The 20,978-nt window shown below is 36.4% G+C and overlaps 1 protein-coding gene across 2 annotated transcripts; it reads right to left on the reverse strand.

Annotated features, from left to right (window-relative positions):
- Positions 1 to 2,799: 2,799 nt before the first annotated feature.
- Positions 2,800 to 7,636, reverse strand: LOC131593164 (putative disease resistance RPP13-like protein 1). 2 transcript variants are annotated; one of them, XM_058865432.1, is made up of 4 exons: positions 7,514 to 7,636; positions 7,346 to 7,399; positions 3,255 to 6,604; positions 2,800 to 3,175 (listed from the first exon to the last, which is right to left on the reverse strand). In XM_058865432.1, the coding sequence occupies exon 3, from the start codon at positions 6,596 to 6,598 to the stop codon at positions 3,287 to 3,289; it is 3,312 nt and encodes a 1,103-aa protein (XP_058721415.1). In that variant the 5' UTR covers positions 6,599 to 6,604; positions 7,346 to 7,399; positions 7,514 to 7,636; the 3' UTR covers positions 2,800 to 3,175; positions 3,255 to 3,286. The 2 variants fall into 2 exon arrangements, with proteins under 2 accessions (XP_058721415.1, XP_058721416.1); XM_058865433.1 differs by lacking the exons at positions 7,346 to 7,399; positions 7,514 to 7,636 and having other exon boundaries at positions 3,255 to 7,178.
- Between the last annotated feature and the right edge of the window lie 13,342 nt (positions 7,637 to 20,978).

The following is a 20,978-nucleotide window of genomic DNA, read 5'->3' on the forward strand; positions in this document are numbered from 1 at the left end:
ACTTCTATTAACTATCTATGGTACAAATGCTTCCTTTGAAAATTGAGATGAAATCTCCAAATCATTATCTGCTTGCACAAGTGCATCACCTAAACTCTATTGCCATGAAATATCAGGACTAGATTAGAATAAATCAGTTCTTTTTGTTTGCACTAGCATATCAGGTGTAGCACAATGCTGTTAAAGTTTAAACTTTCTTATGTCCTACTTTGTACATATAGCTCTAAATTCCTCAACAGAAAAAAAAAACAGTTCCTTTGCAAGACATCCTTATTCATAAATACTTTCTATTCATTGTGTCCCATTTTGAGTATCCATGAAATTTATTGTAAAGAATCTCAGCAATTTAAAACCATTTTATATAAATATATAGAATGATTCAAAATTGAAAATGAAAATTGCCATGATATGGTTTTGAATAGCTTGAAGAAGTTGCTTGGTATGCAAAACTTATGTTTTTCAGGAAGAAACTATTTCTGTATGAGGCTATGTCAATAGAGAAAGCTATTCAGAATATTTAGCATGAACCACAATAAATTTGATTAGATCATAGTAGACAAACAATTTGTGATGATCATCAATTGCAAAATTAGAAAAATAATGCAAAGTAAGTCTCTGACAGACACCTCATTTCTTATGAACCACAAAAGGAAACCAGACAAATAAGAAAGGGAAATACAAAGGCTTATTTTTTGAGAATAAATAATAGGAAACGGTCGCGGTTGCGGTCGCGTAAAGGCTTCGTGATTTTGGTCGGTACAGGTGTCGTGACACTGATTGCGGTCGTTGCAGTGTGAATTAACAACAATTTATTCTTTAACATAAAAATATTGAATAACGACATCGGTATCAGCAACTGCCGAAACAGTTTTGTCACGACCGTAAACTATGGAGGCTTAAACACTATATTCCATATGCAAAATCTCTCATTACTTGGAGGCTTATACACAATGTCATTGACACATGTGATAATCTAAGTAAGAGAAGAGTGACCTTGGTTTCTAGCTTCTCTCTATGCATTCAAGACTTTGAAACTCCTCAGTAGCGCTTCTTGCAGTGCAGTCATACAATGAAATATTGGAGTTGGTTTGCAATCAAGGATGGAGTCCACATATGAATAATTAATTGTGTTGTTCGGATGGATTGTTAAGTATAACTTTAGTAAACATGACGAATTCAGAGCCGAAATTATGTCACGTGTGTGTTGGTAAGTAAATAACGTGTGAACATGGGCGTCTGGTGATGAGAAGGACTGTGACAATCGTGAAGAACGAGAATTTGGTTGAAAACACAAACAAAGGCATATCTAGTTTCATGCGTGTGGGCCTCATGAGCCAAAGGAAGTGCTTGCAGCGACTAATGAGGCCGAGACTTCGTCAAAGGGTTCGGGGGAGAGTTACAAACTAAATGGTGGAGGCATACCGGTGAGAGAACGCGCGCATGGTGGAAGAGAATATTGTCTCTCAATGTCAGCAAAGAAGGATTGAAAAACCTTAAAAATACTGATACCATGTAGAAACTGTATAATTGTATATGGTACATGTCATGGTGACTGTTTTAGTGGAAGAGATAATAGAAATTCATTCTTGTATTTAAGTAAAATGAAATTCTTAACTAAATTAAAATGAGTGATCTCAGCACTATGTCACTGTAACAACAAAGCACCTTTGCTCATACATAAAAGAAATCAAGTTTCATGTGCTAGTCCTAGCATTGAGCACTCAGTTATGAGCAAAGAGTACAAAACTTTGAACCTCAATAGTAAGAACAACAGTTTTGTTAAGCTTGACAAATAAAACATAAATAATAATGGACTAAAAGAATAGGAACATTTAGATGAATAATATTCTAATGAACAAGTTCACAAAAGTACCGCACACTGGTTCGTGCGTTACAATTCACGGTTCTCTAGGTGTCCCAGCGATTTATGTGACTATATGTCATAATTTAACTTTTAACAGAAAGTTACATGACAAATATGTTAGAGTAAGGCTTTCTTTAAATTGTAACCCGGAGCAGATCTTGTTGAATCGATAGAATGTGAAAATATGGTTGCAGCAGTATGTTGTAATGGTTTAAATTTGATTTGCACGGTTTATGTCAATGCTAAACTGAAATTGGAGAATCTATAAGTTCAATTGTATGCAAAACTTGTGATGATGATCATATTTATTTGGCATATGACATGAATATAGCATAGCAAAATGAGAAAAGTTATTGTAGCCAGAGCCCTATTTGAAGCTGTGTCAAATTTACCAAAATGCTATCTCATGAAAATACCTTTCAGCCTTTGGAATGGAAGTCTCCAAATTTTTACAAAGATCTTGTAACCTAAAAACTACCAATACTGTGTAAGAATTGTATGGTAAGGTGTGTAAAATGAGACCAAACGTAGAATCAATACAATATCAAGTCTATATCTAGTAGCATAGTATCTATCCTTTACATAATCCATAGCATAACCAAAAAAACAGCTAATGCATCAATACTCAGTTCACAAAAACTCAGAAAACACATTCTGCACATGCCTGGCAGAACTGCCAGAGCAGGTTGAAGTCGATCCCATAATATGCACTCCTACCAAACTGAAACACTGCCACTAAATAGAATCCTAACCAAAATTTTTGACACTCTACCCCTTCTTGAGGTAACCAAATTTCGGTGTGGTAAAACATTTCTACAAAGAAAACACCCTTCAAACTGGTGCTAGCATTGGCTATAAATGCAACAAGGATAAAAAGCCTTCCCTTACTAAACAGTGTATCACAAAAGTAACCAGTTTGTAAATCAAATTACCCATAAAAGGAATAAGCAATTAGTTTTAAATTCCTCAGAAACATCATTTCTTTTATAAGACAACTTTGTTGAGAAATGCTTCTATATTTTTCAGGAAGAACCTATTTCTGTTTGAGGCTGTTATAAAGCATGAATAACAGAATAAGAAAATCACTCTAGCCAGTCTCAAGTCTCAATATTTGGAGACAGGCACAAGACACATTACAAAACAAAGGAAAGTGTACACTTAAAAAATGGAAATACAAAGTCTTATATTTTTTTAAGAATGATTACAGACTCTTCTTAACCACAAAATTAATAGAAAATACTTGAAATCCATAGTTTTGATGTTGATGGCAATGGAATGTCTTGGTCGGCAATATCTTTGAGGATCACATCACTGTTAAACATGAAATAGAGAGTTATTATTGTGCCAAATAAAAAATTAAGAAAAAAATGAACACATTGATTGTACTTGCCTGTGACAAACATCTCATTTCTACCGTTCAATCTAATGCTGATGAATACCGTCAATCCGCACAGTAGGGATATGACTAATTGTATGCCAACGCTCTCCTCCCTCCTTTTTGTACTTCTCTGAAAGTAATGGACAATTTTCAATGTACAAATCAGAAAGGGAATTGGGTAGACCCTCCTCCGGCAAACTCTCAAGGCTAGGGCAGTTGCAAATCCATATAGTACCAAGAGAATTGAGGTGGAGAAATCCCTTGTAGTTCAATATTCTTAGCTTTGAACATTTATCCAGGGTAAGATGGTTCAGAGTTGGTGGCAGTAGATTCTGCTCGGGGAAGGATTCCACGTTTTCAAAATCATCACTAACCGTAAACGTATATACATAATTGATTTGGAACAAACCACACTCCTCTCTGGAAGCAATTAATTTTGGGCAATTGCATATTACAAGGGACCACAACTCGGAAGCCAAACCTCCAAAAAGAAAAGACTCCAGCCTTGGACAATCCAACAACTTTAGAAAACGTAGATTGGTGAACAAGTGTAGTGAAATAGGCAACGAGGGGGACTGCCATCCTCTTATGGAAAAATCCTGAAGAGAATTATAACACAAATCTAACGAAGGACATTCTACCAAGTCCTTAAAATCCAACCACAACACTCGCAGAAAGGGATTGTTGATTAAATGATCCATGGAGAACTCAACATACTGATTTTTACCAAGGACAAACCTTTTCAAGCTTGATGACAACTCATTTATCATAATCCGCTTATAATTCCGGAGATCCAACACTATGATTTTATCATAATTGAGAATTGACACGTCCACCATTTTGCACCCACCTATAAACAATTTTTGTATTGAAGGAAGATGTTGAGGCAGTGATACCCTTTTCAATTTGGGACAATCATTTATAGAAATCTCTTTAAGCCGAGGAAACCCTTCAATACAAATCCCTTCCTCCCATTCAGACATGGAGTCAAATTCCAAAACTTCGAGGAACTTGAACGGATCATTTATGGAGTTATTGCCAAAGATCTTTATTCCATTACAGTTCTGAAGTTTAAGAGATATTAAATTGGGTAAATCACATCCCCTTATCCAAGATGGAAACATATTGCCATTGTAGTTCTGGATAGTGAGTCTCTTCAGATTGTTATTTGGTTGAAGGGCATCCAAGACAGACACATTGCTTTCCACTACAGAACCATCAAATATAATATGTATTTCTTCTAAAAACTTCTTATCTTGCAAACGGCTCTTTACGGCATGTGTTGGATCCGTGACATTGTTCAATCCTGAAAGACAAATTTTTCCTTGAAGAAGATTGAGACTTTCTAACTCCTCAATATCAGACCCACTCGACTCTCCCACAACAAAATTAGTCAGCGTTTTTAGATGGTTAAGTTTCCTTATCTGCTTTGGCATTTTCTTTATTGCAGTTCCTTCCAGATTAAGATGGCGTAAACCGTCAAGTTTGTAAAAGTCTAAAGGCAATTCAGTCAAATTATCACAGTTTTTCAATTCCAGTCTCTCTAAGTTATAAAGCTTACAGATAGAGTCGGGTAACCTTGTAATATCTGTCCAAGTCAGGTCTAGATAGCGCAAAAGATTTAAACTGCCTATCTCATCTGCTAGTTCTAGCTCTCCGTGTGGAGTTCCGTAATCACTAAATGATAACATCCGCAAATATTTTAATTTTGAAAACATATCACCTTGCATATTGTTGCTTATCATGAAGCATTCGCCACCATACGTTGGTGATTCTACCAACAAGCTGTGTAATCCCTTAGCTCTATAAATGTGCTTTAATATCCCATCGCCGGCTTTCAAATCAAGAGAACACCAAATGTGGCGTGTCCTTTCAGATATATCTTGCCCCGTATCACCATTCACTTGTAAGCAAAATTCTCTAGACTCTGATTTTGCCAAGTCATTGACAAGATCATGCATGACAAACCAACTATCAGAATATGGAGTTCTTTGGAAAAATGAAATTGATTCAAGATCTTCGAACGATTCACTACCCAACTCTTCTTTACTTTTGTTACTTTTGTTATTCTTGTCAAACTCATAACCCTTGGGAAATATGGAACAATATGCAAAACAACGCTTCGAATTTGAAGGAAGATTATGGTAACTCAGTCTCAATACTGGATTTATGTTGCTGTCTCTCTCTGATAAACACCACATATCAGTCTTCAATATTTTCTCCCATTCACTTTTAGAGAATTTTTTTCTCAAGAGGTTCCCCATTGTTTTAACAGCTAATGGCAACCCTCCACACTTGTCTACAATCATCTTTCCAATTGGTTCAAGATCTGGATAATCACTCGCGTTTCTGTCGTGAAAAGCATGTGTCACAAATAAATTCCAACAATCACTCTCCTCCAGTTGTTCTAATTCAACTAACTTTGTAGATTCCATGGCTGATGCATCATCCTTACTTCGTGTTGTCACGATCATCTTACTTCCAGGAGATCCTTTATTAAAAGGAATTAGTAACTGCTCCCAACTTTTCTCATTAGCTTTCCAAATATCATCTAGAACAAGCAAATATTTTTTTCCCATTAGTGTCTGTTGCAATTGACGTTGGAGTATTTCCAAGCTTTCACTATCTGTTGGAGATTTAAATTGCTCGAGAATTTCTTTAGTGAGCCCAAAAATATCAAATGGATTTGAAACATAAACCCAAGCTTTAAGTTCAAAGTTGTTTTGCACCTTGTCGTCATTGTAGACGAGCCTAGCAAGGGTTGTCTTACCCATCCCACCAAGACCAACTATGCTGATTATTGGTGCGTGGTTGCAACCACTACCATTGTCTAAAAGTAAGAAATCAATAATTTCCTCTTTATCACCATTTCTACCAAGTATTCTAGATTCATCCACCAAAGACGTTGTTGGCACTCTTTTTGAAGATTCTGAACTGACTTCAAGTCCATTACGAGCAGATGTTCCTTCTTTCAATCCCAACACATCATTTTGCTTTAAAAGATGTTCTAGCTTATCTAGCGAGTCTTTCATCCTAGATTCAAACTGATTAGTCAGAGATGAAAAGAAGTGTTTAACCTTGCTCTTTCGTTGTGCACTTGAAGCAATCTCATCCAACAGTTGTTCTACTTCATATACCTCATGTTTTATATGGTCAAGCCAAATCCTCACATTTGGATTCTGGTACTGCTTTGTCTCTGCATCATCCAACACTTGATTGATAGAATTCAAAGTGATTTCAAGTTTATTCACCATTCGTTTCTTGAAGATGTCTTTGTAATCTCCTGAGGCAACCCTCTCAACAATAACTTGGATGACAGGTGTAAGAAATGCTCCTGCAACCATCAGCCCTGCCATGGCTACCTATAAGATGGTAATATGTTATCTTTTGTTAAGAATAATGGAACAAAAAATTATCTTATGTTAAACCATACATAGTGTAAAGTTCTAAACATATATTAAATATAATAGACTGTTTGATTATGCTGTTATGCTAACAGTTATATATGGAGACCATCTTCATTGCAAACACAAATCATTTTTTACCTTTATATTTCTACACCACTATTCTATTTTTAGAAATCAATAATTTTATTACTCGAAATAAAATTATTTATTACTCGAAATAAAATTAGTACAAAGACTGGTGATTTCTCAGATTTCATAATCATGACTACTTTTATTACATATAATTAATAATGTAATTTGTTAAAAAAAACTAGTAAAAAGCTGAATAAAAACTAATAAAATATTTTATCAAATACTTAAAAAAAATGTAAGGAAATTTATAATTAATAAAGTAATTTGTTAAAATAAAAGTAGTAAAAAGCTGGATAAAAACTAGTAAAATATTTTATTAAATACTTAAAAATAAGAAAAATAATAAGCATAATAATATTTATGTTTTATAATAATAATAACAATAATAATAATAATAATAATAAGCATAATAATATTTATAAAATAAGAAAAATAATAATAATAATAATAATAATAATAATAATAATAATAATAATAATAATAATAATAATAATAATAATAATAATAATAATAATAATAATAGACTTTTAAATTTTATTTATAGTTAATAAGAAAAGATATTACCTGTAAAATATGTGAGTAAACAAATTGAGACAATAATCTTCCGCGTAAGAAAACCTGAAAGTAAATATAAAAGTCAGAGTAAGATTTAGAAAATTAGAAACAATAAAAAATAAAAAATATACTACTAAAAGTTGATAAGAAGATCTCTGAATGAAAGAGAGAAATTACTTGTGGAAACAAAGAAACTTAGAAATAAGATCTCTTAATTAAGAAATTGAAACAGAAAATGGATGAGAGAAACAGAAAAGTGAATGTCTTTCCCACACACCACCACATGATATTTAATATAGAACAAACTGAAAAATGAACCTTCCAAGAAAGCTCAAAGAAATATAATAGAAATCAATATGCAAGTTGTATAATATTAATTTTGCTTATAAAAAAAAATGCAAGTTGTATTGGAGTATATAATTATTGAAGTTTGTTTTTTTATCGACAACCAATTAATTGAATTGCTTGTGCCATAAAATATACTTCTAAGACTGGCTTACTTTTCGATAATTTCCTACCTTATTCATTTTAATATTATTTTGTCAAACTAACTCTTAAGACCACAGTATAAAAATACAAATTTTTAAGTAGTGGTAGAATTATGTTGTAATATTTTATTTTTCCGCTAGTTGTTTAAAAAAATTATTTAAAATAGTCTTTAAATTTCATTATATTTGTATGACTATTTCTTTATCACACTTTCACCAACAACTAGCAAAACTGAAAGCATCTATCTATTGATTAAAAATTCTATTAAATTTATAGAGGTGATAATTTAATCCATTAACTCATTATCCATTTAATTCATCTAATAAAATAATAAGAAATATTTATATAATTTAAAATTCAAATGATTTAATTTTTTTAAAATTATAATGTTCCTGCAAAATAATATTGATAACCACACCGATATTGGTCGGGAGAGGTTGCAGAAAAATGATATGTTTCTCGTTTTAGCGTTGATCCTGGAGCAAATTCTCTCTTTTTTTAGTTATAAATTTTTCATCTTTGGTAAGCATGAAATTGGTCAAACACTTCTCCAAATTATATCTTTGGTGAATTCTTATTACTAAAGCCTAAAGAACGTGCTAACCAAGTTTCATCATACACACCATATTCATATTCGATAATTTACTAATAGTATCAAATTTTCTAATCAATCATATGAATTTTCCTGTTAACGTCATCATCTCCCCCATATAAACCTCTATGGAGCTTCTGAATTCCCATCATACAACTCTTTGGAATGGGAGTTCTCATCATCCAATATACCGGAATCACTTGAATCACCGATTTAGAGAGAGAACACGTCCAACAAAGCTTAAATTTTTAAGCATAACGAAAAAGAAAACGATGTGTAATTCATGTGCACAATAAAGGGAAGACAGAATAGAAAATTATTTGGTTACCTTAAAAATAGTATGTACCAATTACTACTGAAATAAATCTCAATATAAAGCACAGAAAGTTATTTTGTTTTGCTTACATACAGAATCATGGCATATCCATGATAACATGTACTAAATTAGAGAACCAACATACACCAAAAAGTAGAAAACAAAAGCAAAAGTGGAAGAACTTTAATCACGATGAGATAATGATAAATGACATACACCAAAGAATGTGCAATGGACTTTCTTGAGCATTTTGAGAACTTCTTTTTCAGCATGAATATATTCAATTTGTTCTTTTTTCATCACTATTCAATTCAGCAACATATTTGCACTTGAAACCATAAAGTGGACAACTTGAAACCAAAAAAATAAGCATCACATTATCCTTAAGGATCACATCCACCCCCACAGCACTACAGTAGACATGTAAAGAAACACCATCTCAGACATTCAGACAAGAATTTGATTAGCTTCAGAAAAATTCATCCACCAAAAAGAGAATAAACAAAGAAGACAAGCACGTGACTTGTTACAAATGTGGAAAGTCGGGTCATTATCATACAATGTGTCTAAGAGACTCTAAAGGATAGATTGAAGTACTGTTATATATATATCAGAATGTTGAGTATCAACTTCTTACAATAGTTATAGAATATTAAGACAATGGATGGAGTAATCACTCCTTGCAGCAAGGACAATTACAAGAAATATGAAAATAATACTCCCAAGATGAAATACCACTACTGGTGTGAGGAAGGTTCTCCCTCCCAGTCCTGCTACCACTCCAATCCAATCCCCCTTGCATCATGCGTGACCTCCTCTTTTAAACATCTCTCCTTCCCTCATTCTCATGCTTCCATCCACTCCTTGACTTCCACGTGTGCAATTAGTTATTCTCTCTGTCCCCACCACCTCCTCATTCCCTTGGAAGAAACACAAGCTCAATTGAATCACTTCAAGAGGTTGCATAACACAAAGGCAATTGATGAGTGTTTTGCAATACAAATGATACCACAAGATATACCAGAAGATCACTGGAGAGAGTTACCTTCAAATGTGGCCATTATGAATGGTTGGTGATGCCATTTGGACTTACAAATTCACCAGCAATATTCCAATGCTTAATGAATAAAATATTTCAAAGTACACTCCAAAAGTTTGTTCACATTTGTTTGATGATATACCGATTACCGATATACAGTCCATCATGGAGGGATCATTTATGGCACTTAGAATCAGTCTTACAAACATTGTAACAACATCAGCTATATGCCACGCTTTCCAAATTCTCTTTTGGCACTACTGAAGTGGATTACTTACGGCACAAGGTTTCGGGTAGAGAAGTTCCGATAGAAATGAGCAAAGTGCAAGTAGTTTTGGAATGGCTGATCACACTAAGCAATATCAAACTGTTGAAGGTTTATCGAAGCCTATGCCAACATTTCTGCTCCATTAATGGATCTTTTGAAGAAGGACAGTTTCAGATGGACCCCTGATGCTGATGCAGACATAGCCTTCCGAAAACTAAAAACAGCCATGACGGAAGCACCAGTGTTAGGTTTACCGGACTTCTCACATCCATTTATTATAGAAACTAAAGCCACATGCATAGGGGTGGGAGTTGTACTGGGACAAAAAGGCCCTCTTATTGCCTACTTCTCCAAGAAAGTGTCACCTCGCAAGCTGTTAGAATCCCATTTGTGCATAGTTTGTATATAAGTTTTGTGGTATTTCTGAAACTCTTGTGCCAAATTTGATTACTTTTTGATATAATAGTATGTAAATAAATAAATTTATGTTTATTTTCTAAATTAAGTTAGTTTATTAACTCTTGTTATGTTTTCTTTAGGTTTTAACAACTTTTGGGCAAGATGGAATGAGAAGAATGATCAAAGCAAGCTTGCAATGAGGATGGAATGCAAAAAGAAGAATTTTTGTGCAAGGAGGTCCGCTCAGCGGAGTCCAAGCGGACCCAGACAGGGATGCAGCAATTTTTTCCATCAGCAAGTCCGCTCAGCGGAGCTGAAGCGGACATGGGCAGAGAAGAGCAGAAAATTTACCTCCGCTCAGCGGACCTTGAAGACAAAACAGATATTTTTACTGCTCCGCTCAGCGGACACCCTCCGCTCAGCGGACCTACTTTTTCAACTTTTGTTCTTAGCCACATAAAATTGATGATTAAGCATGGTTAGCTTGGTTCTTATCATAACACACATTTGGAAAGAAAAGTTAGGGCAAGAGAAGAAGAGAAAAACCATTATTAAGAGAAAATCAAGATTTCCAAACATCTTTCTTTGATCTTCTTGAGTTTGATGTCACTAAATCTTGGTTTGTTGCTTGTTGTTGGAGCTTCCATGGATATGGAGGGCTAAGTTTCATCTTGTGTCAAGATTAGAGGTAGTTAGTTTGTAAATATGTACTTTCTTTGATCTATTATGTATGAACTTGGTTAATGATTAATACATGGTGAATATCTTGTTATTTATGTTTCATTTGTTGTTTTGGATCACTATTGAGAGATATGTTTCAAAGCTAGACCTAAAAGATATTCATCTATCAATAAACAAACTCTAGAGATAGATTTGTGAGTTGATATTCACAAGTATCAAGCTTTTAAGATTATCATGTTGATTGTCGGCATGAGAGATCATCTGACGGTGAATATGATAATAATCACGATATTGCTTTAGAGATAAACAGTATCGAGAGGATACGTGATTGTATTAATCATGAATAGGTTCATATATATAATCTTTAGAGTACATATGAAGCAAACTAATGAACACTAATCTTGACACAGTTTTACCAAATCGTTTTTAAACCCGAATTTATTGTCTTTAATTTCTTTTAATGCTATTTATCTTTCATGATACTAAACACACCCAGAGCCTTAACACAAAATACACTAAGCTGTAGAACGGCGATAATATCGCATCAATCCCTGAGGAGACGATACTAAAAATACTTATCCTATACTTTCTAACAAAATGGCGCCGTTGCCGGGGATTGGCGTTAAGATATTATAAGCATAGCAATAGTTTTTGTGTGTTTTGAGTATAAATATTATTATTATTACCTAGTCTTTGCTCACTTTTTGGTTAGTGTTTCAGCTCCAGTTTATGCGTGGGAGTGTCCCAGCAGATCAGCTTCTTTTTGATCCAGAAATTGAAAGAACTGCAAGGAGATTGAACAGTAAAACCAGAAGAAGAAGGAAACTAGCCAAAGAACGAAGATTAGCCCAAGAAGCTACTACTTCATCAGCACCACAAGTCATAGAAGAAGAGATGGCAGGGCATGGAGAACAAGACCCACCACCACCACCGCCACCGCCAAGAGCACCATGTGCTAACAGTCCAAGAAGAGCAGCCCAGTTTGCACGAAATGACAACAATGCAAGAAATTCTGAAATGAAGACTGGCATTCTTCAGTTACTTTATGCTAGTCCCTTTGCAGGACTTGATCATGAGGACCCATATACACACTTGACAAAGTTCTATGAGATTGCCGGAGCAGTCGGAGCACCTGAAAGAGAGGAAGAGCAAGTGTTTAAAAGACTATTTCCTCACTCATTGATTGGTAAAGCAAAGGATTGGTACCTTGATCAACCTACTCAAACCATGACAAATTGGAATGAGTTAGAAGAAAAGTTTCTTGATAGGTTCTTTCCTCAGTCAAGGTTGCTTGAAGCAAAAACAACGATTTCAGTGTTCTCTTAAGGTGTGAATGAAACTCTTAATGAAGCATGGGAAAGGTATAAGTCAATGTTGAGAAAATGTCCGAGTCATGGCTTTGATGAACTCACCCAGATTCACATTTTTCGTAATGGCTTACAACCACAACCGAAGCTTCTTTTAGATGCTACAGCTGGAGGTTCTTTGATGGCTAAGACAGCAGAGGAGGCCATAGAGATAATTGAGAAAATGGCCAGGAATGATCATCAGGTGCAACATAATCGAGGAGTTGTTCAAAAGAAACCGGGACTTATTGAATTAGGAACCAATGATGTTATTCTTGCTCAGAACAAGCTTCTTTCTCAACAAGTGGAGGAGCTTACAAAACAAATGGCAAGGTTACCTCAACAACTCAAGGAATTACATGATCCTAACAAGAACAAACAAGTTGCTTCGTGTGAGCTTTGTAGTGGAGACCACCCTACCGGATATTGTCCACCGGTGAATGAAGTGAATTACATGGCGAATCAAAATCAAGGAGGCTATCAACAAAGACAAGCTCCTTACCAAAACCAAGGTGGATACCAACAAAGACCTAATGCACCGCAATATGGCCAAGGGTGGAGACAAGATAATTATCAACAAAGACAAAGTCCTTATCAACAACAACCACCTTCTCAAGACAAGCCTTCAAAGTTGGAGGAGACTCTAAATCAATTCATGCAAGCATCAATGGCGAATCAAAAGAGTAATGAAGCGGCAATAAAGAATTTAGAGACTCAAGTCGGCCAACTTGCAAAACAATTAGCCGAGAAGCAAACCGGACCATCATTCACGGCAAACACTCAAACCAATCCTAAGGAGCATTGCAAAGCGGTTGTAACTAGGAGTGGGAGGGTGCTTGAAAGTGAAGTGGAGAAGGAGGTCGAGGAGGAGGAAGTTAGGATAGAAAAGGAGAAAGAGATGGAAAGTGAAGTAGAACCAAAGAAAAATGAGGGAGTCTTAGTTGAAAATGAGAGTGAAGAAAAAAGTGAGGAAGAAGAAGAAAACAATAGAGAGAAAAAGAGAAAGATTAAAGAGGGAAAGAAGAAAGTTACGAGTCCTCCCGTTCGTAATTTACCGTACCCTCGTGCGCCTTCGAAGAAAGATAATGAGAAGCAATATGCTCGTTTTCTTGACATATTTAGGCAATTGCAAATTAATATTCCTTTTGGTGAAGCTTTAGAGCAAATGCCAAAATATGCCAAGTTTATGAAGGACATTCTCACAAAGAAAAGAAGTTACACTGAGCCCGAAATGGTTGTCCTAGATGCTAAATGTAGTGCCATCATTCAAAGTACTTTACCAAGGAAAGAAAGAGATCCAGGAAGAGTTACTTTGCCGGTTACTATTGGTGACATTCATATTGGAAGAGGTTTGGTTGACACGGGATCAAGTATCAATTTGATTCCTTTATCCATGGTCAAGAGGTTAGGCATTGTGGATATGAAAAATACAAGAATGACACTTCAATTAGCCGACAAGTCTACAACTATGCCTTTTGGGATAGCGGAAGATTTACTTGTGAAAGTTGACAAGTTCTTCTTTCCGGTTGATTTTGTTGTCATTGATATGGAGGAAGATGTTGATACCCCGTTGATTCTAGGAAGACCTTTTATGAAGACGGCAAGGATGATGATAGACATTGATGATGGTTTGATGAAATTGAGGTTCCAAGATGAGGAAGTGTGTTTTGATCTCTCGGAAGCAATGAAACATCCAAATGATACAAGTGATTGTTTTAGAATTGATGCTATGGAGGAAGTTATCATGAAAGCTGAAAGTAGAGCTCATGTGTTCAATCCTCTTGAGAAAACATTAACCAAAGCTCTTGATGTTCTCAATGAAGAAGAAGAAAAAGAGATTGAAGAGTGTTTGCGAGATCTTGATGTTTTTGAAGAGATAAGTCCTTTTGAAGCAAAGATGGAGGAGTTGAAAGATGAGCCAAAGGTGGAAGAAACCAAATTAGAATTGAAGATGTTACCGCCCCATTTGAAATATGTTTTTCTTGAAGAAGGTGGTAAGAAGCCGGTGATAATTAGTGGTTCATTGTCTAAAAAGGAGGAAGAGAAATTAATTCATGTTTTGAAAGCTAACAAGGAGGCGATAGGATGGGTTCTTTCCGATCTAAAAGGAATTAGTCCGGCCTATTGTATGCATAAAATCATGATGGAGGAGGATTTTAAACCGGTAGCTCAACCTCAACGCCGGTTGAATCCTACAATGAAAGAAGTTGTAAGAAAGGAAGTGGTGAAACTATTGGAAGCCGGAATGATTTATCCTATTTCCGATAGTGCATGGGTGAGTCCAGTCCAAGTGGTACCAAAGAAAGGAGGAATGACCGTGATCACAAATGAAAAGAATGAGTTGATTCCGACAAGAACCGTGACGGGTTGGAGGATGTGTATTGATTACCGAAAGCTTAACCAAGCTACTAGGAAAGATCACTTCCCTTTACCTTTTATGGACCAAATGTTGGAAAGGTTATCGGGTCAAGAGTTCTATTGTTTCTTGGATGGCTACTCCGGGTACAACCAAATCTCGGTCAATCCGGAAGATCAAGAGAAAACGGCGTTCACTTGTCCCTTTGGAATTTTTGCTTATAGGCGAATGCCGTTTGGATTGTGTAATGCACCGGCCACTTTCCAAAGATGTATGCAAGCTATCTTCTCGGACTTCATAGAAAAGACAATGGAAGTTTTCATGGATGACTTCTCCGTTTTTGGAGCCTCATTTGATCTTTGCTTGAAGAATTTGGATGCCGTGTTGAAAAGATGTGTTGAAACCAACTTGGTCCTCAATTGGGAAAAATGCAATTTCATGGTTACCGAAGGCATAGTTCTTGGTCACAAAGTTTCTTCCAAAGGAATTGAAGTCGATCGAGCAAAAGTGGAGGTTATTGAGAAGTTACCACCGCCAACAAATGTCAAAGGAATTCGAAGCTTCTTAGGCCATGCGGGATTCTATAGGAGATTCATCAAAGACTTCTCAAAGATTGCAAAGCCTTTGAGCAACTTGCTCAACAAAGATAAGTCTTTTGTTTTTGATAATGCATGCCTTTTAGCTTTTAATGAATTAAAACAAAGATTGACCACCGCACCCATAATCATAGCACCCGATTGGAAACTTGATTTTGAACTAATGTGTGATGCTAGTGATTATGCGGTAGGAGCGGTGTTGGGTCAAAGAAAAGGAAAATTTTTTCATGCTATACATTATGCTAGTAAGGTTCTTAATGAAGCACAAATTAATTATGCAACAACTGAAAAAGAACTACTAGTTATTGTATATGCATTAGAAAAATTTAGGTCCTATCTAATTGGTTCGAAAGTTGTTGTTTACACTGACCATGCAGCGATAAAGTATTTGCTTACCAAGCCGGATTCAAAGCAAAGGATCATTAGGTGGATATTGTTGCTACAAGAATTCCACTTAGAGATTAGAGACAAGAAAGGAGCGGAAAACTTGGTGGCGGATCATTTATCAAGGTTGGTGAATGAAGAGGTAACAAACAAAGAAGAAGAGGTTTTGGAATCATTCCCGGATGAAAAGTTGTTCATGGTGGAAGAAAGGCCGTGGTTTGCTGACATGGCTAATCATAAGGCATCGGGTTGGATGTCGGAAGATTGGAGTAAAAGTGCAATAAAGAAGTTTCTCCATGATGCCAAATTCTATGTGTGGGATGATCCATACTTGTTCAAAATTGGTGTGGATGGTGTGCTAAGAAGATGTGTGACGAGAGAAGAAGCAATGAGAATCTTGTGGCATTGTCATAATTCACCTTATGGTGGGCATTATGGTGGGCAAAGAACGGCGGCAAAAGTTCTTCAATCCGGGTTCTATTGGCCGACGTTGTTCAAAGATGCTTACTTGCATGCACAAAGTTGTGACAATTGTCAAAGAAGTGGTGGAGTGAGTAAAAGGAATGAAATGCCATTGACAAATATGTTAGAAGTGGAAGTGTTTGATTGTTGGGGAATAGACTTTGTAGGACCATTTCCTTCATCTTTTGGTTGTGAGTATATATTGGTTGCGGTTGATTATGTTTCAAAATGGGTGGAAGCGATAGCGTGTCCAAAAGCGGATGGAAAGACCGTAATCAAATTCTTGAAGAAAAACATTTTTACAAGGTTTGGAACACCAAGGATTCTCATTAGTGATGGTGGCTCACATTTTTGCAACACACAGCTTGAAAAAGTCTTACAACAATATGGTGTGAAGCACAAAGTAACCACGGCCTATCATCCACAAGCTAATGGTCAAGCCGAAGTTTCCAACCGAGAAATCAAAAGAATCTTGGAAAAAACAGTTTCGTCGTCAAGAAAGGATTGGTCACAAAAGTTGGATGATGCTTTATGGGCTTACCGTACGGCATACAAGGCACCGATTGGTTTCACTCCGTTTCAAATGGTTTACGGGAAGAGTTGTCATTTACCTGTGGAATTGGAGCATAAGGCATTTTGGGCCTTGAAGTTACTTAACTTTGATCCGAAGGCAAGTGGTGAAATGAGAAGATTGCAATTGCTTGAGATGGAAGAATTGCGATTACAAGCCTATGAATCCAACAAAATCTACAAGGAGAAAGTGAAAGGATATCATGATAGAAAGATTGTGGAGAAGGATTTCAAAGAAGGCCAAATGGTTCTATTGTTCAATTCAAGGTTGAAGTTGTTTCCGGGCAAATTGAAATCCAAATGGTCGGGTCCGTTCCGAATCAAAGAAGTAAAAGACTATGGAGCGGCTGTGCTTGAAAATCCGTCAACAAATGAAAGTTGGACCGTCAATGGCCAAAGACTCAAGCCGTATCTTGGTGGTGAAGTCGATCGAAATTCGGAATCCGTTCCGATTTTTGATCCGTAAAGCTGCCTCGGACCGTCGAGCTCACCGACATTAAACAAAGCGCTAGTTGGGAGGCACCCCAACATTGTAAGTATTCTCTGTTTTATGTGTTTGGGATGTTTGAAAAGTCGGTGGAGAAAAAATCGGGTGGAGCAGACTGCTGAAAAACCAGAAAAACCAGATTTTTACTGCTCCGCTCAGCGGACCCCCCTCCGCTGAGCGGACCTGCTAAAAACCAGAAAAAAAAAGAAGGGGCCCAATGGACCAAACCGGTCCAAAGGCCCACTTAGGAAATAGATCTGCGGCTGAGCGGGTTCAGAACCCTAACTCACCACATTTGTGAAATTCATTTGCCTCTACAAGCTCTCTTCTCCATCTCCATCATTTTCAAACTCTCAAGCCTCAATTTTTTTCTTCAATCAAGTGTTGTGCTGTGTTTTTCTGCATTCACAAGGTATGTGTGGTTTAAGGTTGAAATCTTTTGTTTAAACTATATTAGGGTTGTAGATTTATGTTTCTTTTAAGCTTTAGTGTGCTTTGGTAGTATAAGTAAGATTAGATTGTAAAGTATGTTTGATTTTAGTAAGAAATTCTGTGAAGGTTTTTAGATTTAGGTTAGATTGAATTGTAAATGTTAGGGTTTCTTAAATTGGATGTTAATATTCCTGTTGTCTACTGCTTATGTGCTTGCATCCTTGTGATTGAAAGGGGTTTGAAACCCCATGGTTGTTCTGGTGCAGACCTGTTTCTGCAGGTATTTTTGATTTTCTGCGCAGGTCCGCTGAGCGGACCCCCTCCGCTGAGCGGACCCTGCTGAATGCAGAATTTCAGTTCTGTTTTCTGTTGGGTATGCAATGGTTTAGGGCCTGGTTTAATACTACCAATGGACTTGTAATATGCTATAAATGTTGCTTTTGACGATGTTTGTTCGATGTTGTGTTGTTTTTTGTAGATGTCGTCAAGAAGTGATCGGGGAAAGCGAGCTAGGCAATTGGCAGGCTCGAGTTCAGGAGCTGCTCCGCCACCACCCTTTGATTCCCATAGGTTTCTAGGACCAGAGCACCAGGAGAGGTTTGAGAAATTGGTTGGTCGGAAGATTTGGCCAGAAAAGGTGTTTGACCTCCCGCATAGAGGTAACTTTTATCAGTTTCTGGAGAATATCGCGGAACGCCATTGGGAAGCTCTGATTTCTCCAGATACTCAAATCAATGCGGACCTTGTGCGCGAGTTCTATGCAAATGCGATTCCGGTTGAGGAAAGGGTGTACACTTACACGTCCTATGTGAGAGGTAGGGGCATTTCTTTTTCAAGGGATGCAATTAACAATTTTTTGGGAAGACCGTCTCCTCGTGCTGCAGGTGAGAAGTGTGAGTATGCAAGAAAAAAGGCTGCAAAGACTTGGAATATGCAGGAGATTGCTGATCTGCTATCCTTTGAGCACCGAGGGTTCACTCTTAACCCTTCCGGTTATATTCAGAAGATGGACAGGAAGAACATGACTCAAATGGCACAGCTGTACACAGTGTTCCTCCTGAACAATGTCATGCCGAGAAGCCACACATCTGACCTAACCATTGACATGTCTTGTCTTTTGTTTTGGATTATGACAGGTGGAGAAGTGGATGTGGCTCAAATCATTTCTGAGGAGATTAGGATTGTGGCTTCAAGTGGAACCAAAAGAGGGACAAAGCCGTCTGCTCAGCTTGGTTTTCCAAGTTTGATTATGGGGCTGTGTAGGAATGCAGGTGTGGAGTTCCCTAATGTTCCAAGCATGAAATCCACTAGTGTTGTGGACACAGGTTATGTGCATAGGCACTGCTCTCCCAAGCTAGGTGTCCAGCAGCATCCTCAGCCACAGAACATGGCTCCTCCTGCTGGTGGTAGGTATAATGAAGAATTAGCTTGCAGGTACAATTGGGCGTATTTTGATGCCAACAGAAGATCGCAAGCAATGATTCATGATTCTCTGTGCAAGCTCTATCGCCACCAAGTCAATCCGGCGGATGTTCCCTCTTTTCCTACTAATGAGGATTATGAGGCTCATTGTGCATGGCCTGCGGAGAGGCCATTTTTCAGAGAGGGGGATGGTGAAGAGGAAGAAGAGGAAGGAGATGGCATGGAGCAGGATGATGAGGAGGATTGAGGATTTTCAGTGATTTTTTTTATTATTGTTGTTTATGTAGTTTATGTTTAGTTTTATAATACTCTGTTAGTTGCTTTTATGTTGTTGAACTAGTAGCATAATTTCTAGTACCTTTGTTAGTATTAGTAACTACTTTTGTGCCATCCAGATGAGGATGAGGTTTGTTGTACTTTGGTGGCCGTGGGTGCCACCCGAACATATTTTGTAGGCAACTTATGCCTTTGTTGTTTAAGTATTTGGTTTAAGTAATGTGTGCTTGTGTGGGCAAGTTATGCCCTTGTTGTTATAATATTGTGTTTTAGTAGTAGAATAGTGTACATATATTATATGTTAAGGTGTATATAATTTTTTGTGTTTGTCTTGGAATAGAAGTGATGCTCTAAAGAAGAAAAAGTGATAAGGTGTGTCAACATCAAAAATTTGGATGGTGATGATGATATTCTTGATGATGTTCATACCAAGGTAAGTATTTTGTTGCTTTGTAGATTATAAGGTGACTATGAATTAAGGACTTTACACAAAGTTTTGATCACATTGCATTTTAGAAATTTTGTTTGTGTTTGAATCAAAAATAGGACAAAACTAGATAAGTGAGTGGACTTCCATTGTGTACAAAAATAAAAGTGTTCTAGTGATTGATGTTAACTCAAATGATTCATGTTTAATCTTGCTTTGTATGAGACATTAGAGCTTAGAAGGGATCGAGGCAAATTTTTTTTTGAGTACTATGAGAAAAACCACCTTAAACAAGGCTACCCGTGAGTGTGTGATCTTTTGTAACCAATTTTGAGCCTAAAATTTTTGTTTTGTCAAGTGACTAAAAAGAAAAAAAACAATGAATTTCGATAAAGAGAAGTGATTCACTTGACAATTTCTTTGGTAAACACTTAACCTAATAGTACTTGAACCTTAAATGGAAAGCATTGATGTCTTTATAGATAGAAATGTTTAAAGTTGGGGAGAGATGTTTCTTAAAGATAAAGAAAAGAAAGAATATGGTGGTGCAATGCATTCTTTGAAAAAAAAAAGAGAGGAAAGACAATGATAAAAGAAAAGGAAAAAAAATTTGTGTTAATGGTCTAAAGAAAAGGAAAGGATGCATTGTATGGTGAAAAACAAAAGGGTAACATATTAGTAGTGTTGTACATAAATAATGCTTTCCATGATCATTCACCCTTTTTTTGTTTCAATGGCCGTGTACATATAATATCACTTGTTTGGAACCCAGGCCAAGTTATAACCAAATGAAGTCCTCAGTGATCTTTGTCTCTATTGTCTCGTGTGCATAGTATAGATGAATATATGAATTGTTTTGGATGTGCATCATTACTAGGGAGTGTGATTTGTCCTTTATGCTATCATGGCAATTGTCCTTCAATTATTTTTGTGAAGTGAAACATAGGTGATTCATTCATGAACATTATCTCTTTAATGCAATTGTGTTGAAAGTTTGTGTTCAGAAAGTGGTTCATAGTCATGTTAGAATCTTGTACAAGCAAGGAAGACTTATCTTGTAGGTATGTAACTCAAGTTTGAACCATTCAATTGATGTTGCT

The sequence above is a fragment of the Vicia villosa genome, linkage group LG3 (genome assembly GCF_029867415.1).
Source record: "Vicia villosa cultivar HV-30 ecotype Madison, WI linkage group LG3, Vvil1.0, whole genome shotgun sequence".
Classification (NCBI taxonomy): domain Eukaryota; kingdom Viridiplantae; phylum Streptophyta; class Magnoliopsida; order Fabales; family Fabaceae; genus Vicia; species Vicia villosa.